The sequence below is a fragment of the Convolutriloba macropyga genome, chromosome 14, assembly GCF_964194025.1.
Source record: "Convolutriloba macropyga chromosome 14, txConMacr16.3, whole genome shotgun sequence".
Classification (NCBI taxonomy): Eukaryota; Metazoa; Xenacoelomorpha; order Acoela; family Convolutidae; genus Convolutriloba; species Convolutriloba macropyga.
In genome coordinates this window covers 17,382,847-17,409,584 of record NC_134481.1, presented here as the reverse complement: position 1 = coordinate 17,409,584, position 26,738 = coordinate 17,382,847, and the positions used below count along the sequence as shown (strand labels likewise).

The window sequence follows — 26,738 nt, the reverse complement described above, 5'->3', positions numbered from 1 at the left end:
CTTTACATATTTCGCAACATTTCAACGCCACAAGACCTCATTGGATTGTTGCTATGGTAGTAAATTATAAAATCAGCTAAAAAACGGCAGATATTCAAAAATTCTTTTTAAAAAATGAAACTGCGTATAATCAAAGCCAAAAAATTTTTTTGTTGAAAACAAAAAAAATTAGTAAAATTGAATTTTGGCACGCTAAAGAGACTCTACAGCCTACATTTACAGAGAGTTAGTTACCTATTGACAGAAAGAATATAAAAGTGTTACAAAGATCATAAATTCATAAACTGAAGTTTTAAAATTTTAACAATTTTCAACTAATTACTGACAACCAACAACTAAAAATCAATAACTGTCTTTATTTTTAACGAAAACAAAAAAATACATAACTTCCAACTCTTTAAAAATGCGATTGTGCTCGTTCTTAGTGATGCTATTGCAGAAGTTTACAAAAAACAGAAAGTTAACAAAAGTTAACAAACTCCATTTTTACGAAACAACAGTATTGATGCCATTAAGACTGAGGTTTTAAAAACCAACTAAATAAGTCGAATGAAAAGTCGTCCCCGACTTGAGTCTCAATTGATTATCATTGGTCCTCTTTTAAACAGGTCTAAGTGTGGCGGCTGAACTTACTAATTCAACAACCAAATTGAATATTGCTTCAAGGCCATTTCAAGCATTAGTAACTATTATTAGTACGTAATTGCCATACATGAATTTAAATTGAAGCTCGGACTCGAACTACGCTATTACCGGCAGGTATTCAAGTGTTCAAACTTACGCAAATTGAGCTCAAATGGAGTAAGAGATACCCAACTTGGTAAGCAAGATTCGATGAGTTTTGCAATTTTCCCACCAATTCAGAGAGTGCGGGGCGCTGTATAAGGTATCCCGAACCTCAGACTCAGTGTTTTCCGAAAATTTTACAACATAATCATCTACAACCAATCAGAGATGCAATTTTGACAGGTGCGGTTGTATAAATAGAGCTTGAACAGCTACCAAAAATCAGTTAAAACTCGTCAATTTTGTCTTCTTAAACTGACATACGGTGCGTATTGAAGCACACTTTCTTGAACAATAAATTAGTTGTTATCGTGACTCGTTTCTGTAGATCATATTAGTGATTGTACAGTTTTAGCTTAACTTTGCCTGCTTGAAAACAGAATTAGTTTTGATATTCTTTCCTTCTGAGGATGAGGAACAAAGTACAAAAAAAGAAACTTTGTGTAAAGCAGAAAATTAGTTTCTTTTACTGTTTTTAACGAAGCCAAATAAATTTCATAAATTTTGCTATTGACCAATTGAGCGCTTTGAAAAGCACAAAGTGCAAAATTTCTTACATTTGTTAACTTTGATTATCGGAAAGAGTCTCCGAAAAATTAACACATCGGAGATAGAATTTAATTGCCCTAACCAGTAAATAAGATGGTTGTCTAGAACTTGCAATAGGGGCTTTTGCATTTTTCAATTATAAATTGATTTTATTAACAGAAACTCTAGCAAAATTTGATTCTTGCATTTTGAATTATTTTGTTATTCTGAGAGAAACCAGTTTGTTCTTCATTAAAGCTGAGCAATTAATTATTGAGGCTAATAGAGTAACAAGTAATGCAACTGAAATCTACAGTATAGCGGATAATACAGTTCACAAGAGTCAACCGCAAAAACAAAATATCCGGACCGATTTGAAACCGCTGAAATGAACTGGGCGGTGTAAAGTTTTCCTTGAATTTGAAAAGAGAGCAGCCGTTACATTTGGTCCACAGACCCGGACAATGAAAGGCAATCTGCTGTCCAATCTGATGAAGATAGTGCCTAAGGCACCCCACAAAGAGAATCAAACCACATCAACAGGCCTGTGAGGCGAAAAGAAGAGTGCAATTCAAAAAGGAAATTGAAGTGCGAACCCTGCTCAAAGGGAAGCAGAAACGCAAAAGCGAACAGCAACCAGGCAATCAGTAGAGAGGAGTTTCAATAAACTGTCCACAGATACGACAAGAAGTTCCAAGACTTAGTGGAAGAAGTTAACATTAAACAAAAGCTTGGCTACAAAATAATTGAAGATTCACATCGACCCAAAAAACTAAAGGTCCTCTACCAACAGACTGTTCACCTACTAGAGGAAGAAATACCCAAGCAACTGCATCGAAACAAGCTTGCACCCTACCCCACAAAGTTCGTTGAAGAACATCTTAAAGAAGCAGAGAACTGCAAAGCAAATTTGGACTATCATTGGTTTGCATATATCAGCTAAGGCAAGCAACCAGCAACAGATGCAGAGCAAAGCGACGCAACTCAAGCAGTGAACGACAGCGAGGGCAACAACAACTACCAAACGAACAACCCAGTTGCTCAAACAGTGCAAAATGGAGCAACAGTAGGCGGCCAGGAGACGGAGAATGTTTCAGAGACATCTTCAGCAAAGCAAAAACGTGAGAAAAGGATGAAGAAATTCGATATCGAAATCTAAACCAAGGTGCGACTGAAAGAGGCACGATACGAGCGGAGGAAGCTAGAGTTGGAAATTCGAATGAAGGAATTGAAAACCAAGCATCAACTACTGGAGGAAGAGCGTGAGCTAGAGCTCAAAGTGAAGAGAACAGCCTTAGAGAATGATGATGTCAGTTCCCAATCAACTATTGCTCGAAACGAATCACACTTCAACTTGACCCCAAAGAAGAGAGATGTCTCAGATTGGACTAGTTGGATCGACCACCTTCTAACACCAGATCGGTCATCAGCTCGCTTCGAAGTAACCTCTGAAGTGAACAGGCAGAGTCACTTCTCCCGATATTGCAGTTCACGAGACCGTTCCTCAAATTTTGAAGTTCGGGACGTTTCACCCAGAGCTGGTCTACGCTACAACAGTGGCTATTCAAGTAGCAGCAACCTACCAAAGCTGAAGTTGAACAACTGCGATGGAAACCCCTCGAATGGCCGGAGTGGTCTTGTATGTTCATTGCTACAGTGGATCAACGCTCACTTTAAGACTCAGAGAAGATTAGCCATCCGAAGTTTCTACTGACAGGCAAGGCAATGTCAGCAATCTCTGGAATGGATAGTTCTGGACAGTTCTGCGGTGCTGCATGGAGCTTTCTGGAGAGGGAGTTTGGAAGGCCTCATGTGATCATGGACGCACAGCTGGAGATTTTTCGCGACGCTAGTCAGGTGAAACCTCACGACTCTAAAAGTCTGATCAGTTTTTCAGTCATTGTTTCCAACATTGTGATTGTGCTCAAAGTGTACAAGCAGTTTGGTGATCTGCAATCAAGCTGGACGCTGTATATGGCAATAGACAAACTACCCCAAATTCTCTAAGAGAAGTGGTGGTTCTATGTTGATGATAAAGTTGAGGATTCAAAGGTGAATTCAATGGAAGCGTTTGCATACCAATCAATTTCCTTGGAAAGCACAAACTACAACTACAACAAGTTGAAGCAGAGCTTCACTCATTTGAGTGTTCTACCCAACAAAAGATTCATTTTGATGGAAGTTGGCATCATCCTTGGTCAAGATGCTTATGAGCTTTGACGCCCTTTGGATTACACGAAGTGAACTTTTCGCCATTCTAACAGAGCTAGGATGGGTAGTCAGTGGACCCATGATGGGCAAAAGAAGACAAAATGTTTGACATTCCGCTTTCACAGAAGATGTGACAGTGGCTGAGAATATCCAAACCTGTTTGGACATAGAAACCTATGCTTCAAAAATCAACGCTGTCAGTCAGTCAATGAAGGAACTGCAAGCAAAAAAGATGCTAGCGAGTATGACAAAGTTTACAGGCAATCGGTACGCATAGGAATGCTCTGGAGTGAATCAGAGCCAAACCTACTGAAGAACCTGAGTCAGCTGTACTCACTGGGGCGAAGATTCCAAAAGAACCAAACTCGAAGAGTTTGTATCAACAATCAATAGATACAGATTTAGAAAAGGGATTAATAAAGATATTGAAGGGTCCAAAGTGAAAAGCACCTTCGGGAAGGAATGTTTTTTTTGCCTACCATCCAGTGCTAAACCCGAACAAGCCTAGCAGGGTCAGACGTGTTTGCAAGGCTGTATCAAAGTACAAAGAAGTATTTCTAAAAGATAAGCTGCTAGCAGGACCTGATCTGCTACATAGATTGATTGGAACAATATTCAAATTTCGTGAAGGACCAATAGCCCTGACAGCTGACACCGAATCGATGTTTTTGCAAGTGCAAGTTCCCGAACAGGATAGAAGTTGCTTGAGGTTCTTATGGGGTCTAAGAACTAACGAACTTGTCCAGATATATGAATATCAGCATCATGTATTTGGGGCTAAGAGTTTTCCAACTTATTCAAACTACGCTCTCAAGTGAGTGGAAATGGACAACGAAAAAGGTTATCCGACCTCAGCAAAGGCAATACAAAAAACTTCTTCATAGACGATTTCATCAAATCGGTAGAAACCCTTGAAAAAACAATTGAGGTCTTCAATCAACTACAACTTCTTCTCTCACAACATGGATTTGAACTGAAGAAGTGGATAAGCAACAACGATGCAGTTACTGAAGCAATCTCAGAAGACTTGAAATCAATCAGCAACACGAAACAAGTCCAAGTGGAACCCAAAGCGGATGGATCCTCAGTGCTAGGACTACATTCGACTGCTACCGATGATCGTCTTCAAGTGTGCAGAGGTAAGAACAGGGTAGTTAAAACACCTATAACCCAGAGGAAGATTCTATCACTGGTACCTTCAGTATTCGACCCGATCGGATTGTTTGCTCCGTTCAGTGTTCGCATGAGACGACTCCTGGAAAGCATCTGGACTAAGACCAGTTAACATTGGGACAACGAAGTGGAACCTGGTGAAGAAGCAGAATTCCAAAGATGGAAAGAACAACTTCAAATTGTAGCTGAAAGAAGCATCGATAGAAGGTACTTCAACAGAGAGAGGGATAAAAACGAACTTCATGTGTTTGCTTACGCATCTGAAGACACGATGTGTGCAGTGGCCTATCTATGTTCACAACCAAAGGAATACTCAGCTGACTTAGAATTTGTTATTGGAAAATGCAGAGTGGCACCGATAAGGCATCTTTCAATACACCAACTGGTGTTGCAAGCGGCAGTCATGGCAGTGAGTTTGAAAGAACTGTTAGTCAAGGACCACAAAATGAAGATAAATAGTTGCAGTTTTTGGTCAGACTTAACAACGGTATTGTATTGCAGTGGATACACAGTTGCAATTGTACGCAACACGTGTTTCTGGTCAATCGAGTGGCTGAGATACTAGATGCAACTGATGTTTCACATTGGAAACATGTGAGCGGTATCAACAACCTAGCGGACATTAGCACCAGACTAATAAACTTTGAGAAACTCAAGAGAAGTCCGTGGCCACTGGTCGGGTTGGTTGACGCGACCAGAGAGTGAATAGCTCGAGCAAGTTTACCTAATCTTTGCCTCAGATGAATAGAAAATACCCTCATCAGTCTTCATGTTACAGGCTGAATAGAAGAAAGCTGTTATTCAGTAGGAACAATTCAGTAACTTTAACAGACTAGTGACTACATTGGCATACGTACAGTGAACATAGAGCAAATAAAGACCAGCAAACCTGATAGTCAGCATTGAAGAAAGAGAGAAGCCAATACAATCGTCTTCAAGTTACTACAGCGAGAACAGTTTGCTGAAGAGATAAAATCTCTGAAAGTTGAAAAAAAAAATCCAAAAGTCAGCAAAATCCTACAGTTCTCTCCCTTTCTAGATGAAGAAGGATTTATTTGAGCCAAAGGCAGAATGAGCAAATGTCAATTGGATTTCAATGCAAAGCATCCAATATTGCTACAGTGGAAACATCATGCGGTTGAATTATTCTTGCGAAACGAGAACAAAGACAATCTACACGAGAGCACTGAGCATGTAATAAATATTGTTCAGCAGAAGGTATGGACCCTAGGTATCAGAAACGCCCTAAGATCAATCAGGAACAAGTGCGTTAAATGCAGAAAAGGCAGAGCACAAACAATGGCACCAGTAATCGCACATCTACCCGAAGAGTGTTTGGATGCTTCAAGAGCATATACAAACGTTTGTCTTGACTACATAGACCCTTTCATTGTGAAGATTGGGCGAAAAAATGAAAAGCGATGATGTTGCCTCTTCACATGTCTAACTATGAGAGCACTGCACATAGAAGTTGTACCTAAGTTGGACACAGATAGTTGTCTTAATGGAATTATGCGATTCGTTGCACGAAGAGGCAAACCGAGTACAATCATCAGTGACAAAAAGAAAAACTTTGCTGGAGCTGAAAGAGAGTTTGCAGAGTACGGAGCGGCATGGAAAAAAGAAGGGATTGAAGAGTATTACTTTGGAGGAGCATGGGAATGGTTGGTGAGAAGTTGCAGGAAAGCAATGTATGCGGTGTTGGGCAATAGATCAGTCACAGAGGACGTTCTTTCAACTATGATGTGTATTGTAGAGCAGACATTGAACGCAAGACCTTTGACTCCAGTCAGCTCAGATGTTAATGACTTGGAAGCATTGTCCCCAATCACTTCTTACTTGGCAACATGAGAGTTTGCTTACCTATTTACCATGCGAAGAAAAATTTGTCGACCATAGAAAGCTCATTTGACAAACTCAAGCCTCTGCAAATCTCATTTGGGACAGATTTCGTGAAGAATATCTGCCATCTCTCATTAATCGACACAAATGCCGATCTAAGACGAACGAAACCCTTTGTCGTACACAATCAATATTGTGTACTTGAACTTGAACTGTGAATCACGTTTAGGATTTCTGTTTCGTTTACTCGTGCGGCGAGCGCACTTAACACAGTTTTGTACTTGAATTTGCTTAGCGAATCGCCTGCCTAATACTTGTCTAATTTTCTCAGATAGTAAATACGGCTGAGATGAAATAAGTTAAATTGAACAACTGTACACGAGGGGCAAAAGTAATAGAATAAAAGTATAATCAGTTAGCAACACAGAAGTCATAACGAATATGAACAAACATTTCCCAGTACGGGAATTAGGGCAACAGACTTACTATGCGAAATATAGCGGTAGGCGGTAGACAGTGAACTTAAGATTAATTTACGACACGTCCTTCACAATTAGGTACAACATTAAATAAGTACATCGTATAATGATTCCACTGCACCAAATAAATGATTACGTACAACATTTCTCCTTTTTGGTGAAAATTAAAAATGCATAAAATGAAATTTTCAATAACAATATTGATTATATACTAACACTTGTTCACCACTTAAATAGTTATCAACAATATATTTACTGGTTATCATAGCTAGACATAAATAATAATGTATCAATTTTTAAGTATTCAGAGTTTTGAGTTTACATATCTTCCTCGTCAGTTATCAATTCATCTGGGGAACTGAACTCTGATATGCTGGCCGGATGCAGGGGTCAGTAGGCGATACCTCTCCTATGACTGTCAAGGGAAATGGATTCGGAATTGGCTCTACTTGAGCTGCAGTATCCACTATTGTCTGTATCACCAAATTCTGCACAGATTCGACATCACCTGCACAACGTTTCCTGCGGAGCTGTAAGAAGTTAGCCGGGCAAGAATTGTTCGATTCACCTGATGAATCTTCATTGACATAACCGTAGTATTTCCGGCTTTTTCGTGTCCTTTTAGTTGCACGTGAGAGGACTTGGCGCAATACTTCTACTCGTTCTGAAATAGAAGGTATTGTTAGTTCCGATTGTTAACTCATTGGTGGAGGTGCAATAATTACTTCAGAAATAATAATTTGTTCATCGGAATGGGTTTCTGGTTGCGATGGAGTCTCTGGCGGTACGACGTTGGGTGGTACTTTTGGCATTCTTACTCGCATTGCGCGAGCAAAATTGGATTTGTTAGATGAGACACCGCTTGCCGTGTCACGTTTGCGGTATTTCATCTTTCGATCGCCTTTTTGATTTCGTGTGACTTTTTTTGTGCTACTCAGAACTTTGGCCTCCGTTGATTTTTTGTGTACTCTGGGTCCTCTACGGTTGATGTATTCTGTTAATTTCGTTTTCCGTTCATCACGGGTGCCAAATTTCGCAATATCGCTATTTTTGACCGCTAACAGTGTTAAAAGAGAGTAGATTTAAATGGTGCTTTCGCGTAGCGAGTGCTGGATTATTGTGTTAAGCGTACGCGCGTTACGGAGTCAATAATAAAAATGTGAATAAGTTTTAGGGGTAAATCTGAACTAGGACTTTAGGGAGCGAGTGACATATTGTCTTTTATTAACAGTTTAAGCTTAACGGAATTTATGTTCAAAAGTTGTTTAGTATGTTGAGTGCTAGATGTTTTTATATCAGGTTTATTATTGTGGTGAAATTTATTAAGTGTAACAGCAGAAATATATTTTGTTGAAGTAATTTTGCATCAGTGTGTATACTTCATCATATTTAGAAAAACTTTTTGCCGGTTGATAGGGGTTGTGTTCTCGACTTCTTCGTCACTAAGATAGTTCCCCCAATGATCTTCTGGAAGCAAATCATTGGGCGTGACTGTCTCTTCGTCTAAATAATGATTTAAATTTTTCTCATAACCCAAATCAGAAGAATGTAGTTTCGTACTAATATTGCTAAGCAGAGTATTGGCTTGTCGTCCAAAGTATGATTTGAAAGGCGAAATCTTAGTTGTTTTATGTTTACATATGCGGAGCTGGTAGAGAATTGATTTTAGTGCTGCTTGAATGGTGAACGAATTTTATTTTTCATTTGCTTTTTTTAAACATGGAAGGCGCTGTTTAATTGTACTAATTAATCGTTCTACTAAACCTATAGCTCGGTGATCATTTGCTGGGGCTGCAATTTTGATTAGGCTTTTGCTTGGCGAGTGTTGAATTATTTCGAGTTAGGCGTACGCGCATTGCGAGTTCACTATCCGAACTAGCAGTGTTAAAAGAGAGTAGATTCAAATGGTGCATTCGCGTAGCGAGTGCAGGATCATTGTGTTAAGCGTACGCGCGTTATGGAGTCACTAATAAAAATGTGAATACGTTTTAGGTGTAAATCTGAACTAGAACTTTGCGGAGCGAGTGATTTATTGTCTTTTATTAACAGTTTAGGCTTAACGGAATTTATGTTCAATACTTGTTTAGTATGTTGAGTGCTAGATGTTTTTATATCAGGTTTATTATTGTGGTGAAATTTATTAAGTGTAACAGCAGAAATATATTTTGTTGAAGTAATTTTGCATCAGTGTGTATACTTCATCATATTTAGAAACACTTTTTGCCGGTTGATAGGGGTTGCGGGATATATAATCGAAAAGTCCCATCTTTGCGTCTGGCAAATGTTCTATTTTCATTTGGTAGGGAAAAAGTCGATCAACCCATCGTGGTAAAAGACTGTTATAGGTTTTGTTTGACCTATGTTCTTTTAAAATTGAAAGAGGAGCTCGATGATCAGTTATGATAGAAAATTCTTTGCCAAAAAGGTAATTTTTAATATATTCTATGGACCAAACCACTCCAAGGAATTAAAGTTCATTGATGCTGTAGCCTTCTTCATTACTATTCAAAAATCTAGACGCAAAAGAAATCGGCTTCCAAACATTGACTGTCAATTGTTCTAATGCTGCTCCTAGGCCGGAGCGAGAAGCATCACATTTTATACGAGTTTCGAGTTGCGGGTTATAATGAGTGTTTTCTGTATTATTCGGGATTCGTTTTTATATAGCATTAAAGTGTATAGTGTGTTCATCAGTTCAGATGTATTTTGTAGACTTACGAAGAAGGGGTCTTAGAGGATGGCAAAGTTGGGCTAGATTGGGAACAAATTTACTAATACAGTGAACCGAACCAAGGAATGAGCGTAACTTTTTAAGTGTTTAGTTGGTTGCAATGAAAAGATTGCCAAAGTTTTAGATTCTAGAGGTGATGTCCCTGATTGAGTAATATCATACCCCAACCATGAAATTTCTTGCTTCGCAAAATGACATTTGGGAAGATTGATACGAAGGTTATCATCATACAGTTTTTCAAGACAATCTAATACAAGTTGAAAAACATCTTGTTCTGAACCTTTACTTACAATAAGAATATCGTCCAGGAAACAAAATGTGTTTTTAAGGCCGATTATCGTATAATCCATCGCCTTCTGAAACTCGACAGGCAGGTCTGTAAGTTCGTAAAAACCTGTTTTAAATCGATATGTGCCTGTCATATCACCGCTGACAATATTAAAATTACAATGTTTTGCTGCGTCAGTGTGGAGATTTAGTTGGCTCTACGCATACTAAAGATCAATATTAGAGAAATAGATTTTATCCGCTGGTTCTGTTTTGTAATCTTATATTCTTTGTGATATGGAGTCTGTAAGTGTTTCAAAGTTTTGCATTTGTTACTTATTTTATGTATGGATTTATTGAGAATATTAGAGTCTAAGGCTAATTTTTTTGTTTGTTCTCTTTTAACTGTAATAACTATTGGGGAAATAAAATGCTGATCGGAGCAATTATTAAAAATTTCGTTGTGTTCTTCTTCAAGAAGTTTTTTAATTTCACTATTACTCGGTCTTGTAAATTATTAGGTACTCTTCTACCGTTTTGATGTCTAGGTTGGAAATTTTCGTGAAACTTAGATTCTACAATGTGAACTTTTGATCTGCCAATGCGTCAGATACGTTGAGGAAATTGATTTGCTATGCGTGTTTTGAATGGTCATTGAGTTGTGATAGTGTTGACCATACTACCTTCATCCGAACAAGCGTTTGAGTGCTGGAAATTCCAAGAACTTCAAATAAATCTCTGCCAATTAGTGGTGTCAATCCGTCTCTAACTACCACAACTTCGGCGTCTTCGATCCGCCACCCATTACTTTCTTTCGGCGCTTGCATCATTCCAATGACAGGTATTGGTTCATTAGCAAAGGTCTTGAGTTCTTGTGCAGGTGCTGTTGTCAGCCATCGTGCAAGGGTAGAATTGTTGATTACCTCAGTAGCAAGGGATTCTATCAAAATACTACAAACAATCCTGGAATCAATGAGAAGTCCTACTTTATTGTTTCCGATCTGTAAGATCGTATTATTGGGTTCGATTTGAACTGTGTAACTAGCAATGCTAGCCACCATGTTATCATCTGAACTATCAAAGTCTGATTCACAATGAGGATTATAATTATCATTTTGGATCGCATTGACAGACTGTTCAGTTGTTTTTTCGTCAATTGAGTTAACATTAGAACGAGTTGGTTTAGTGAATGAAGAATTCGGCTTACGACTTACACGTGAAAAGTGTTTCTATAAACCACAATTTTTGTACGTCTTGCCTTTTGCAAAATATTTTTCCTTGTGATTTGCTGAACAAGTGAGAACACTATTTCGGCATAGTTGATTCGTCTGTCAGATAGAGATTGAAGTAATTTGTCGTTGATTTGATCGGCGAAAAGGCCGTTGTGGAATTATTGCATTTACATGAGATGCGGGTTGTGTGTTCAAACTCTGTAACTGCTTCCGTTGTCCGAGTTCCATATTTATGGCTAAGCGTAGGGCTTGTGGTGGTTCAAGAGTTTCTCTAAGTAATTCTCTTTGAGTTTCGGGATCTTGCATATTTGCAATGAAAATATCTCTGATCAGATTATCTTCTTGATTTCCAAGATCGCAATTTTCGGACAATTCTATCAATTTTCGAAATAAATGTTCAATTGATTCCTCTTTTTGACTGTTTGTTAGTAAGGAGCATGTACCTATCAAAAGTAATGTTTCGCTGACGAATGAATGTAGATTCCAGATTTGCCAAAATTCCACCGTTGTCAATAAGTCCATCTTGAGATGTGGGTTTCTGCTTCATTTGATGCGTCCTCTTTCGGTGCCCAAACTGAGGTATAGCATAGACAGTGTCTTGCGGTCTGCCTGTGTCATGGCTTGTCTCCACAGATGATTCCTATCTCCATCTGTCTCTGACATCGATTTTCCCAGTTCATTTTCAATAGCGCATTTCTAGCTAACCACCCTTGTTCCGATTGGGCTGAGCAACCTGTTATTGTACTCTCGCAGATAAATTCTAATGGATATTGAACATTCTCGTGCTTTGGTTCAAACAAAATATCTAATGCAATATTCTCCTTGGAAAGAAGAGCCAGTTTTGCCTTCATCTGCCATTTTTCCCACTTCAACGGAGAGTCTACACTAGGTTTTTCCCAGAATGGTTCGATGCCAAGTGGGGTTCGCTTTTGCGTTTTTGACTGCGCCATGTCGTACACAATCAGTATTGTGTACTTGAACTTGAACTTTTACTATGATTCACGTTTAGGATTTCTGTTTCGTTTACTCATGCGGCGAATGCACTCAACACAGTTTTGTACTTGAATTCGCTTAGCAAATCGCTTGTCTAACACTTGTCTAGTTTACTCAAATAATAAATGCGGCTGACAAGAAATCAGTTAAATTGAGCAACTTTATTCGAGGTGCATAACTAAGAGAATTAAAAGTATAATCAGTTAGCAACACAGAAATCATAACGATTATGAACAAACAATTCCCAGTGCGGGAATTAGGGCAACAGTTAAACTATGTGAAATAAAAAGCGGTAGTTACTGAAATTAAAATGACTTTATGATACCTCCTTCAAGATTAGGTACAACGTTAAATAAGTACATCGTATAGTATTTTCACTGCATCAAATAAATGATTATGTACAACACCCTTAAAGAAGGCGATCTCGTTTAGTTGATCCAAGGCAGCGAAAAGCGTGTGTATTATAATCTAGGTCAATTTACGGAGATCATCGACGGGTCCGAAGATGTGATTTGATCGGCAATAGTGCGAACGAACGACGGAGTTTACAAGAGACCAGTAGTGAAGCTCGCCCCTGTACTACCTGAAAGAGATGTTTTCGCGATGAAAAACAAAGCCGGTAATGTGGCGGCTGAGCTTACTAACTCAACACCAAAATGACTAGCTCTTCAAGGCCATCCCAATCAATAAAAGTGGAATAGCATGACAAGCAAATTTTAATGCTACATTCTATCGAAGCAATAAGGATTTGTTCACTCTCTTCAAAATTTATTTTTAGTAACTATTATTCGTACGTAATCGTCATACATGAAATTAAACTGAAGCTCGAGCTCAAACTACGCTAATACTGTCACGTATTCAAGCAAACAGAGTCACACAAATTGAGCTCAAATGGGTTAAGAGATACCGAAATTGGTAGATCAGATTCTATGAAATTTGTGATTTTCCTACCAATTCAGAGAGTGCAGGGCACCCTATAAGGTATCCCGCACCCCAAACTCAGTGTATTCAGAGAATCTTACGACATAGTGATCTACAACCAATCAGAGATGCAATTTTGACATGTACGGCAGTATAAATAGAGCTTGAAAAACTATCAAAAATCAGTTGAAAATTGTCAATTTTTTCTTATGAAACTGACATACAGTGCTCATTGAAGCACACATTCTTGAGCGGTAAATTACTTGTTATTGTGTTTTGTTTTTGTAGATCATATTAGTGAATGTACAGGTTTAACTTAATTTTGATTTGATGAAAAGAGAATTAACTTTGATATTCTCAATCTTTTCTTATGAGAAACAAAGTTCCTAAAGAAAAAAACTTTGTGTAAGGCATAAAGTTAGATTCTTTTACTGGTCTTAACGAAACCTAGCATAGTTCACAAATTGCGTTATTGAGCAGTTGAGTGCACTGAAAAGCACAAGGTGCAAAAATTCTTACATTTGTTTACTTTGATTATCGGGAAAAAATCTCAGAAACTATTAAAACATCGGAGATTGAAATTATTTGCGAATATATACTACAGTTTAGCGAATAATACAGTTAACAAAAGTCAACTGCAAAAACAAAATATCCAGACAGACTTGTAACCGCTGAAACGAACTGGGTGGCGTAAAGTTTTCCTTGACTTTGATAGGAGAGCAGACGTTATACTAAATGAAAAAAGCAAAATTTTGAAAACTTGACCTACATATTAAAATTTTGAAAACACTTTCCAAAAGCAAAACCGTCTAAACCATAGAGACATGAGTCGAAAAAAAACCAAAAAAAAACTTAATATTTTAATTCCGCAAAAAGTTGATCAAACCTTTCGACAACGAGACTAAGATTATGTTTAAATCGAGAAGAGAAGAAGGGAAAACTCTAAAATCCACTTGAATTTTGAAAAAAAATGTTATCTGAAGAGGATTCAGACCAACAGCTACAATATTAAATTACTGAATTAAAACTTTCAAGCATTTGAATGAAGCTATGTTGACCTTTCATATCCTAGGACGATCTGAGCAATAGAAAACCTAAGAAAGTTTTTTGTTCTGAATTAAATGTATCATTTTATTTTCGTTTGGATCTGTCGTTGTTGTGATATTTTGTCGAGCAAACAGAAAGTAACCTAAAAAAAGAGCAGACATGCAAAAATCACAAAACCTTTTAGACAGAATCATGATCTATGAGGTGCACCAATCAAAAGCTCACATATATTTTCTTTAAACGATCATATACAAGATTCTGAGAGCTTCTAGGTGTCAGCTGTAAATACGCTATTGTTTTATTTGCACCAAATTCAGAAGGCAATTGGTTTTTTATTAGTCCTACTGAGACATGAGACCGCAAAATGAACAAAAAAGCAGGCAAAACAAAAATCGATTTGCGTTTTTTGTTCAAAAAAACGCTCGGTCAAAGACCTAAAACCCTGAACTCATATTCAAAAGCTACTTTGCTATGTTCATTTGAACTCATTTTCAGGGGTCTTGTGTTAATTTCTTTTTGATATTGTCTGTAATTAAAAAATAAAGCACGAATTTGTTTGGGAAAAACAAGAAAAAATCTTACCCTAATACAATCGGAGAAGTTTTCGATATTTAATAGTCCACGACTTTATTAAACTATTCCTGAGGTGGATGAGCGCCCAAAAAAACCTAATTGTACCACCTGTTTGCCAAGTTTGCCAAATAGAAAACGTGACAGATGAAGCATCTCAACATATCAAAAATAAATCACGAGCCGAAGATAGAAAGTTAAGTTAGCAAAATCCGGTATTTATTTTAGATCTCGAAGACTCTCATTGGAAACGGATATTAAAAAAGCCTCTTTTGAAGTTTCAAAAGATTTCCTTGGCAGTTCTCAGTGCTCTAATTCCGGCAAACTTAAACAAATTGAGCTGAAGATCATATTTGGTACCATTTTTGACGAGAAAGCCTGAAAATTGAAAAAAGAAATATTAATGTCTTAGCAAACAAATATCGAATCGGTGCAAATAACAACCCTTTTATATTTTACGACGTTAAACGACTAACCCTCTTGTTCAGAATCTGAAATATTGAATGTAAAAATCCAAAGAAAAATTGGTTGTAGGAATTGAAGGTGAAATAAAACCTAGCCCTGGTTTGCTGCGCGGTCAACAGTAACAGTTTATTTGCAAACTAGACCAATTTTTAATTGAAATACTTCAATAAATTAAAAACGATTGATGTAATTTCTATAATTTTTGAGCTAATTTTTCAACAAACCTGCAAAGTTTTAATTCCAGAAGGCACTTATGGGAAGTGCAAAAACAGCCAGTTTTTTTAAAGTTTTTTTTGGAAGGTTTTAACTGTAGATGTTTGGTCTCTGCTTCCGTCATCTATAAACAAAATGTGATAAACTCTGTTTTTGGAGCCATTTTTGATTGAAAAAGACTGTAATTCGAAAAATATCGCAAAAATTTTAACCAAAAGACTAGAATAAAGCAATCAACAATCCTCTTCTATCACTTACATTAAAATCAACAACATGTTTTCTTAAAAATATTTACAATATTTAGCATAATTAACAAAATTTTGGGAGAAATTACGGAAAATATGATTAAAAACAACGAAAATCAGTCTACTATTCACAAAAATTAAACATCGATAATTTCCCGTTGAAAACGAAATTCAAAAAACAATTAATTATTTCTGTTTTCTCCGCTGGATGGGCTGTACAATGATACGTTTCACAACTTTCTATAATAAAACAATTGAGTATAAAGTTCCTGGCTCCCACTAAAGTGGGGTCGGAAGAAAAAGATTCGAACTCTATGGTCTACTTTCAATTTACTCCATGTTCTGTGCTATGATCTGTTCTGCTCTAGTCACCCTGGTTCCTAGCATGGGAGAAGTTATATTCGTGCAGAGCTGGGGGTTAATGGATTTACCTATGTATTAACATTAGGTATAGCCCATTTTCAGCCAATTCCCAAAGATATACCTGAAAAAGAGAGTGAGAACAATAGACCTGTCATCTTATTATAATTACCCAGGAGTAATTATCTTAATTACCCCAGGGAAAAGCATCCAGTTGGATATTCCGCTCTAATGCACTTCACAAATTTTTAACTACTTAACAAAATTCATCTGCAGACATTTTAATTTCAAACTTTTCATTTACGCATAACCTTTTCAATTATCAATAATTATTTAAGTTTTTGATTGATATTATTATTAAAATTTTGTTTTCAATAATTTCAAATCATCGGAAGTTTTTCACAAAAACTTCTTGAATTTTTTTTTTGGAAATTTTAATTTTTTCTTCAACTTTTTTACTCCTCAATGTGAAATTGTGCGAGATTTTTAGGGTAGTTTCTTTGGGTGGTTTCTTTCTTAACGCTAATTTCAACGAAAAACACCAAAGCACTGAAAACCATCCTTGAAGCTTTTTTCGTAGTTTCAGATTTTGAAACCTCCAACTAAAAATTTTTTGCTTGAAAATGTACGTTACAGTACAATTTTGGAGGGTATTTTTTGAAGTAGAATTCAATGGTGGTAATTCATCATTTGTATTTATCTAAAATCTTCCTGACAACCCAATTATTTACTGCCCTTACAATCATCAACTTTTGAACTCATCTCTTGTGGGACAAATCTTCTGAGGTGATAGATTTAGGTTTAATTACGTCCTACTATCTTCACAATTACGAACAGTTAGGTGATCGTATCCTTGTAGTAGGGACACTGACCTCTTTAGAACAAAATTTAGTCCAGCTGCGTCATATGATTCAAACAATTACGGATACCTAGGTACTTTATGGGGTCACTGAACTCCTGTGAACAAAAAATAATCCATACTACTTACAATATGATTATTCTTACTTTATGAAAGCATGCAAAGCTCATGTGATTGAAGTCTTACTCTTGTTAATGTAATAATTACGTCAGTAGTGCGTCATAATGAAACCATTTTTTATTATAGTTTACAAACAAAAGTCCAACTTATTATTCTTCATTTCATTCTCTTCAACAACTCAATTATAGTTAGCTTTTTCATTGTTTTCAGGAGACAACTTCAGTCTCATTTTGCTACAAACCTAAGTTTTCAACTAAAACATTTCAGAGAAGATTCTTCATCTCCAGGACAATTTCCTATTTCCCATTCCTGGTAAATCACTTCTGTTATCAAATTTAAAAAAAGACCAGACAAAAAGAATGAATGGCCATTATAATCATAGTACACATTCGCAAATAGCATTTTAATTCTGCAGAGAGAAAGATTTTGCAATATCTTTAACATTATTCATTTAGGATATTCACCGTCTTCACCCAAAAAAAGGCTAGAATAATGAATATCAAATCTGTGAAATTGAACAAAATCTCAAGGCCCCCTTCTTCTTCCCCGATTTCAGTGATATTGTAGCAATTAAAAAGGAGAGTAAAATTTGCTGCGGCTGGGTAGCTGATCCTCCATTCTCAATCCCGAGGCAGCTTCTGGTTTTCATTTTTGCAATCGAAAAATTGCCTGATGTCTCTGTGCCATACAAACGAACAACTGTAGACCTCTGCAAGAACCCCAACGAAAACAAATCTTTGCAGGTCTCAGACAACATGGAACTCAGCAGATCAGTTCGAGTTCAACTCTGCGATTATGATTTGTTTTATAGACAAATGTATCAAAATCAATTGGGAATTTTTGAGGAGGAGAAGTAACTTAAATTCCTGTGGTGTGTGTCTGACAAATTTGAAAATTTGCAGGAGCTTAAACCTGATCGTGATTGTGACGATTGGGAAAATGGGTCATTAGCAGAGAGTATTATTGCAAGTATAGAAGAAGAGAACGCACTTGAACCCAAAGTTGGCAAAAAAAATTTAACAGGGCAGTCCCATTATCGCGTTTTTCTAGAAAAACTGGACAAGATGCAATGAAAGATGTGCACAGAGCATCGCCTGCTGAAAATAAATCACTCAAGTCTGCTAGAACCATCCTTAGTAAAGTAGTCAATGAATATGCAGATTACTAAGATCATATTTTTTCTAATGAGGCAAATAAAAAATAACTGAAAAAAATCTTCCTCAAATCTGAGCAACCAGCGTATTGCACACAAAAAACTTTCAAGAGAAGGGCTCCTGCTGTCAATAACCCTGAGCGTGCGGGAAATAGAAAACCAGATGAGGATGAAAATAAAGTCAAAATGTGTCCTCCATCGCCCAAATTGAGACGAGTTATATAGTAACAAAAACCAGCAAGCTGAGAAATTATTCCTTTGACTGGTTATATATTTATATTTCGCGTATAATTTCAGATCTGAAACTAGTATTTCTGAGATGACTAATTGGCTGGTTAATTTGTAATATTTTAATTTTACACTGAGAAAAGCTGAATTTCATGTATGTTTCTGTATTGATAGTTTGATGATAAAATTCAATTGAGTTCTAAAATTGCATTTTTGAAATGAATTTTACTGAGAGTTCAACAAATTAAATTTATGTCAACAAATGCTTGTTTTTGTAATATCTGTTTTTTCAAAGATGCGTTTTGTCGGCTTCTGCAACAAGCTCTCAGCCGCTGCTTTGAATCGGTTGTTCAAAATGCTATTGATGATCGCCGCAAAAGAGATCGAACAAGAGAGTCTACTGTCGTTGCAGAGACTATGAAGTTGATTGGAAACAGTTCATCTGTTTATCACATAATGGACTGCAGTTGACATACAAATACAAAATACGTGGAAGGATCTCATGTGGATAAGTTTTTTTACAACAGATCTTTGAAGTCTCTGAATGAGTTACCAGAACAGATTTATGAGGAAGGAATGATCAAAACACTTCATTTTTTATCCTCCTGCACGCCAAACTTTCAAGGTTGCAGCTTAATTAAAAACTCTTCTCCCCTTTCTGCGATCAAAACAGATATGAGTTGATTGAAACGGATACTGATAGTCTTTACATGGCAGTTAGTGAGCAAAAACTTTGACAACGTCAGTCGACCAGAAAGGCGAGTATTGTGATACTGGATGATGCAAACCGATTGCGTTGATAATTCTGCAGCAAATTCCAGCAGCAAATTTTCCCGCGAGAATGTTGCAATAGGCGTGCTGCCTTTGATAAAAGATTACCTGGACCTTCTGAAGAAAAATTTCGGCGACGATTTTTTGTTTACAGATACTCATACAAATCGTTAAGTATGCAATTTATAATTTTTTAATAAGTTGAAAACCTTTTGCAAAATTTTTTATTGTTTTGAAAAAAATATTGTTACACTATACTATTTTTTTAAAAAATAAATCCTTTTACCTAAGGTTTTTTTAAAAAGGTGTACATTTTGATGTTTTTTTCATGTTGTTAGTTTTTTAAGGTTTTTAATGTGATATTTTGTATTGCTTTTTTTAATTATAAATTTTTTTTACTAAAATATTTATTTTTCAATGAAGGTCGGTTTTTACATACTGTTTTTAACAAAAGATGTAAATAATAAAAATTTTTTTTTTTGAAAAATTTTTCACTTAATTTAATTTTTTGAAACATTTTTTTACATAAATATAAATTCAAAATTAAACTTTTATTAAAAATTGATTTCAAAAAAGCGTTTTTAAAACTCAATTGAATTTTAGTATCAAAGTATCAATTCAAAAACATACATTCAGCTTCTCTGAGTGCAAAAAAAGAATATTACACGCTCAGGGTTATTGACAACAGGAGCCCTTCTCTTGACTGTCCCTTGTGTGCAATACGCCGGTTGCTCAGATTTGAGGGAGATTTTTTTAGATATTTTTTTACTTGCCTCATTTGAGAAAAATGATCTGCATAATCTGCATATTCAATGACTACTGTACTAAGGTTGGTTCTCTCAGATTTGAATCTAATTTTGTCAACAGTCGATGCTCCCCGTACTTTTTTCATTGTATCTTGTCCAGTTTTTTTTTAAAAAACACAAAAAGGGGACTGCCTTGTCAAATTTTTTGTCGCCAAACTTGGGTTCAAATGCGTTCTCTTCTTCTATACTTGCGATAATACTCTCTGCCAAAGACCCATTTTCCCAATCGTCACAAACCCGATCCCGTTTTAGCTCAAGCAAATTTTCAATTCCGTCAAACACACATCACAGGAATTTAAGTTGCCTTTCCTCATCAAAAAATCCCAGTTTATTTTCATATATTGTCCTATAAGACAACTCATAATCGCAGAACTGCACTCGGACTGATCTGCTGAGTTCCATGTTGTCTAAGACGTGTACAATTGTATTTTCGTTGGGGTTCTTGTAGAGGTCTACAGTTGTTCGTTTGTATGGCACAGAGACATCAGGCAATTTTTCAATTGCAATATTGAAAACCAGAAGCTGCCTCGGGATTGAGAATGGAGGATCAGCTACCCAGCCGCAGCAAATTTTACTCTCATTTTTAATTGCTACAATATCATTGAAATCTGGGAAGAACAACGGGGCCTTGAGATTTTGTTCAATTTCACAGATTTGATATTCATTATTCTAGCCTTTTTTTGGGTGAAGACGGTGAATATCCTAAATGAATAAAGTTAAATATATTGCAAAATCTTTCTCTCTGCAGAATTAATATGCTATTTGCGAATGTGTACTATGATTATAATGGCAATTCATTCTTTTTTTCTAGTCTGTTTTAAATTTGATAACTGAAGTGACTTACCAGGAATGGGAAATAGGAAAAAGTCCTGGAGATGAAGAATCTTCTCTGAAAGGTTATAGTTGAAAATATGGGTTTGTAGCAAAATGAGACTGAAATTGTCTCCGGAAAACAATGGAAAAGCTAATTATAACTGTGTTGTTGAAGAGCAGGAAATGAAGCATAATAAATTGGACTTTTGTTTGTAAACTATAATAAAAAATTGCATCATTATGACGCACTACTGACGTAATTATTACATTATTAAGAGTAAGACTTCAATCACGTGAGCTGCGTATGCTATGATAAAGTAAGAATAATCATATCGTAAGTAGTATGGATTTTTTTGGTCACAGGAGTTCAGTGACCCCATAAAATACCTAGGTATCCGTAATTGTATGAATCATATGACGTAGCTGGACTAAATTGTGTTCTAATGAGGTCAGTGTCCCTCCTACAAGTATGAGATCACCTAACTGTTCATGGTTGTGAAGATAGTAGGACGTTATTGTTAACTTTCTATGATTAAACTGATACAATTAATGACTAATTTTGGACAATAGTAAACATTTCGTTATGAATTTGTGCTCATTAAACCTAAATCTATCACTTGAGAAGATTTGTCCCACAAGAGATGATGTCAAAAAGCTGATGATTGTAAGGTCACTTAATAACTGGATTGTCGGAAAGAATTAAGATAAATACTGATGATGGGAAAATTGTAGACTTTTTTGATACATTTTAGATAGATATTTGATAAATTTTTGTTATTTTGTTTACAATTTTTTTGACAATCCTAAAAATTTGGGTAAAATTTGGATAATTTTGAAAAGATTTAGCTGCTTTGTGGTAAAAAATAGCAGTTTTTGGCAAGATTTGTGTCTTTTTGAGTGGCTATTAGTGGGAAATTTCTGCTAGAACTGGGTTCTTTTTGACAGGATTTAGTTTTTTTGGCAAAATGTAGTAGATTTTGGTAAAAATGGGGTATTTTCTGTAATGATTTGTGAAATTCTGTACTAGAAACGGATATGTTTGCGCTAAAATTGTCTGTTTGGCAAGAATTATGTATTTTTTGGTAATAATTGAGTTTTTCTGGCATAAATTGGTTGTTTTGTGTCAAGAATTGGGTGGTTTCCACCAACATTTGGGCTTTGTTGGTAATAATTGGGCCTTTGTGACGGTAATGGTGTTTTTTTTCAAGAATTGGGTATCTTTTGCAAAGAAGTGGGAAATTTTTGGCAATAATTGGGTATTTTTTGCCAAGAACTGAGTATTTTTTGACAAGAAATGATCATTTTTTTCTAGAATTGGATATTTTTTGACATTTTTTTTTGCTTTCAATTTTCAGAATCTGAAATTTCGAAAGAAAATACAACCTTGTTCTCTCTTCATGACTTTTAAAATAAGCCCATCGCATTCTGCGTTAAATATTACGATATAGAGAGGTACTGAAACACACAATTCCAGAAAAAAAGTTTGAGGTTTCAGGTTTCAGAATCTAAATGTCCAAAAAATACAAACTTGTCCTCTTTTCACGACTTTTACACTATGTCCATTGAATTCTGCGTTAAGAATTACGCTATAAAGATGTACTGTAGCACTAAATTCTTAAATAAGATAGTTTGAGGTTCCAGGTTTCAGAAGCTGAAACGTCGGAAAAACCAAACAGTTTAACTTCTTAGGGTTACAGAAATCACCATCATATGCTTTTTTAAAAACAACAAAAATCCAAACCTATAATCTTTAATTGACCGTGAAATTACAACCATTGAATTCCACTTCGAAAAATACCCTCTAAAGTTATACTGTAACGAACAATTTCAAACAAAAAATTTTTTTTTGAGGTTTCAGAATATGAAACTACGAAAAAACAAAAATGCTTCAGTGATGGTTTTCAATGCTTTAGTATTTTTCATTGAAATGAGCGTTCAGAAAGAAACTACTCAAAGAAACTACTCAAAAATCTCGCACAATTTCACACTATGAGGAGTAAAAAAAATTGAAAACAAAAATCAAATTTTCAAAAAAATTTTTTCAAGAAGTTTTTGTGAAAAACTTCCGATAATTTGAAATTATTGAAAACAAAATTTCAATAAAAATTGAAAATTTAAATAATTATTGATAATTGAAAATGTTATGCGTAAATGAAAAGTTTGAAATTAAAATGTCTGCAGATGAATTTTGTTAAGTTGTTAAAAATATGTGAAGTGCATTAGATCGGAAGATCCAACTGTATGCTTTTCCCTGGCGTAATTAAGATAATTACTCCCTGGTAATTATGATAAGATGACAGGTCTTTTGATCTCACGCACATTTTTAGGTAAATCTTTGGGAATTGAAAATAGGCTATACGTTATGTTAATACATAGGTACATATTTTTACCCCCTTTAGCTCTGCTCGCATATAACTACTCACGGGCTCACTTCTTGCAGTGAGCTAGACCACATTTGAACTACCAGCAACTAAATGCTGCGCCATTTAGATTAAAGGTGATCCTGTCGAGGTGTACGGGACTGATCACGCCCAACCAGCCAAAAAATCAACAAAAAACCAACCAATCATACTTCACCAAATTTTACCATTTTTCTAGTTTTATGCCTTTTAGATTGACCCAAAAAGACAATTATCAGATATTAGCTTGCTTTCTACAGTAGCTCGTCTAACGGTTAGAATAGGGTGTACTAGCCGAGTAGTTCTCTTCTACCAATCTGAGGGATCGTGAATTGTTCACGCTACCGACAGTCACAGCCACTGTATGAATTATAACTAAATCATGTCACGCAAAAACCCGACTCGGTGTGTTACACTGAGAGCTGCTAGCAAGCAGTGTTGCAGCGATTCATGCTGTGAGTATTTCGTTAAGCAATATAGTAAGTAATCTTCGGTACATTCGGTTTCAAACATAAGAAAGCTTCGGCTTGTTCGATTTGTTCGATATCGTCGGTTTCGAACGTAGGAAAGATTTGGTGTGGTCGGTTGTGGTCGGTTGTGAACGCAAGAGAGATTCGGTATGTTCGGTATTTGAGCGTCAGAGATCGTTGGCATGTTCGGATTTAGTCGTACGATACTGTCGATTTCTTCTATTAAAAAAAGTGTTACTGCTGTACATAATGTAGTCAAACGTTTTGATACGTTTTTTAAAGAAATTTCAAGCATTGTTTTTTTGAAACAGAACTCTGAAAGAATGTGCAAACTCATCAAAAATTCTTCTTCATCTCATTCACAAAAATAAATAAGCGAGTACAGATTTTTTCTTTATTTTTGAATTAAAAAAGTAACATGCTTGATGTTGAACCTTGATGAGAATTATCTTGATTCATTGGCATTCACTAAGTTGTGACAAACTCTCTTGTAGTTTGTGAGCAAAAATTTGGACGGCTGGATTTCAAAATGCCAAATGCTGATGGTTTCTATTGTACGGTGTGCTGCCCTAGCTGAGAAGACCGCACAAACACGACAACTAGTTTTTAAGAAATCTTCGGTATTTTCGGTTTAAACGTAAGGAAGCTTCGGTTTGTTTGGTTTGTTCGGTATTGTCGGTTTTTAAATGCCAGAAAGTTTCGTTATCGTCGTTTTGGATGCAAGAGAGATTCGGTGTGTTTGATTTTAGAAACTTCAGTATGTTTGGCATTCGAACGTCAGAGATCGTTGGTATGTTCTGTTTTAGTCGTAAGAAATTGTTTCTTCTGTATAGATGAAGCCAAACGTTATGATACGGTTTTACGGTTTTTGTATTGCAAAAACACCAAGCATTCTTCTTAGAAAAAATCTCTGAAAGAATGTGCAGTCCTTGAAAATTCGTGTTTAGCTCATTCACAAAATAAATGAACGAGTACAGATTTCTTGTTTATTTTTGAATTCAAAAAATAACGTACTTGTTGAACAATGAAGAGAATTCTGTGGATTAATTCGCATTCACTGAGTTTTTTCAAGTTTTCTGGTAGTTTGCAGGCAAAGCTGTTCACGGTTCGTTGCGTTTCAAAACGTGCAATGCCGATCGTTTTCATTGTAAGGTCTGCTGGATTAATCTGTTTTTAGCGCGTGTGAAAAGATGATAGTGTTTAGCTAAACACTACCATTTTTAGTAAAACTACATGTCAACAATTGCAGGCCTAAATAAGCTCCCAACTACCCAGATCGAGGTGGCCAGACCGAAGTGACCCCTGATCAGACGAGTTTCGAGCGCACACATGTTCCCGGTGCGCTCGAATTACATGGTCTGGAAAAGGCTTCGAGCGCACTTTTGTCTGGACAATGGTCTGGAACTTGTCTGATCAGAGGCCACTTTGTTCTGGGACGGTCTGATCAGAGGTCACTTTGGTCTGGGACGGTCTGATCAGAGGCAGTTTCAAGCGCACACAAGTCTGATCAAAGGCCGATTCGAGCGCACACTAGTCTGACCAGAGACCAATTCGAGTAACATTTTTTTTCAAGTTGTTTTTGTTTTCTTACTGACTTTTGTTGTCTCGGTTAGGAGACAACAATAAAACAGCATTCTGATCGGAACTTCATCTGAAAATCTGATGGGTTTGATCAGAACCAAGGGTTCCAGCTGATAACAACTGCCGGTCCTCTCAAGAAAAGATTTTGAATCAAAGTAGATCAAGACGTTTTTATGCAGAGCTGTCTAAGTTCATTTTTTCAGTTAAAAGCATAAAAAAATGGCATACTCAGTAATTTTTTTGATCATTTTTTTCGATTTACTTTCATTAACAATTATTTCAGGATTGGTTATTTTTGTTAGTTGAATATAAGATTGATAAAATGATAGATGAAATGAGTATATTATAACGATATTAAGAGATTTGTTCATGTTTAAAAACATTCTCTGATCAGACTATTTCGAACGCACTTTAGTCTGGACAATGGTCTGGAACTCGTCTGGGCAATGGTCTGGAACTTGTCTGATCAGAGGTCACTTCGGTCTGGAACTCGCCTGATCAGAGGCGGCTTCGAGCGCACTTCGAGCGCACAATGATCTTCGAGCGCATTCTCGTCTGATCAGAGGTCACTTCGGTCTGGGACGGTCTGATCAGAGGTCCCACTTGTCTGGGACGGTCTGATCAGAGGCAATTTCGAGCGCGACCTCAACCTGGGTAGTCACGATCAAATCGAGTCACAGAACTGTCATCTACAACGAAAAGTTCCCAAAATGTTTCGAGACAATGCCAAACTATGCATAATTCATAAAAGTTGACAGGGTTCCATCTAGTCAGTTTTTGATTCAAAAGATTCTATGATTTACACTGTCAGATTATATGGTAACTATGTATGATAACAAACCTAGATTGTCCATAAACACACTAGATGAAGTTTAAGTAAATTCACCTTAAAAGTTCTGACTCACCTATATTGTTGCAAAATTTTTGAAGTTCCCTTAATTACCTTAACTCAAGTCAAACTTAAGTTGAATTTCCCGTATTTTACCTCAACATTCCTTAAATTATCATAAGTTTTTACATGAATAGCTCAATTAAATTTACACTAAACTTTAGCCTAAAGGGAGTTTAAGGTATATTTACCTCAACTTTCTTTTTAGGGCATAGTTCTGAAATTTATTACAGCCTCCTATTATGCTGGCACCACAATTTGATGGATTTATTAGGGTCTCCAATTTTACGACTTTGAACATCACGAAATCTTACGTTAAAACCACTGAAAAACTTATTCTTACTATGTTATGTGAAAAAAACTAATTCTCAGGGATATAATCCGAAATTTCTCACTTTTAAACTTACCTAAATAGTCCAGTAGCAAGGATTCGGACAGATCAGTTTCGCTTGATCGTTTCTTGGGTTCTTCTCGCCACACAGAAGAGCCGATGCAGAAAAATGTGGAGTAATTTTCGGGAACTACTATCTCGTACCGGAAGTTTTCTTTCTTGGGCATGGCCTTGACGAACAATTCCGACCATGCC

General features: G+C 36.3%; 2 protein-coding genes across 2 annotated transcripts in view; one reads left to right on the top strand and one right to left on the bottom strand.

Moving 5' to 3' along the window:
• LOC142353114 (uncharacterized) overlaps window positions 1–26,732 on the bottom strand; it is a 44,169-nt gene extending 17,437 nt beyond the window's left edge. The window contains exon 1 of the mRNA XM_075405322.1: window positions 26,560–26,732. Coding sequence (XP_075261437.1) covers window positions 26,560–26,710 — 151 coding nt within the window. The 5' untranslated portion in view covers window positions 26,711–26,732. The remainder of the gene's footprint in view (window positions 1–26,559) is intronic.
• LOC142353106 (trifunctional enzyme subunit alpha, mitochondrial-like) overlaps window positions 1–26,738 on the top strand; it is a 249,227-nt gene that overhangs the window by 86,043 nt on the left and 136,446 nt on the right. The gene's annotated exons all lie outside the window — the stretch shown is intronic.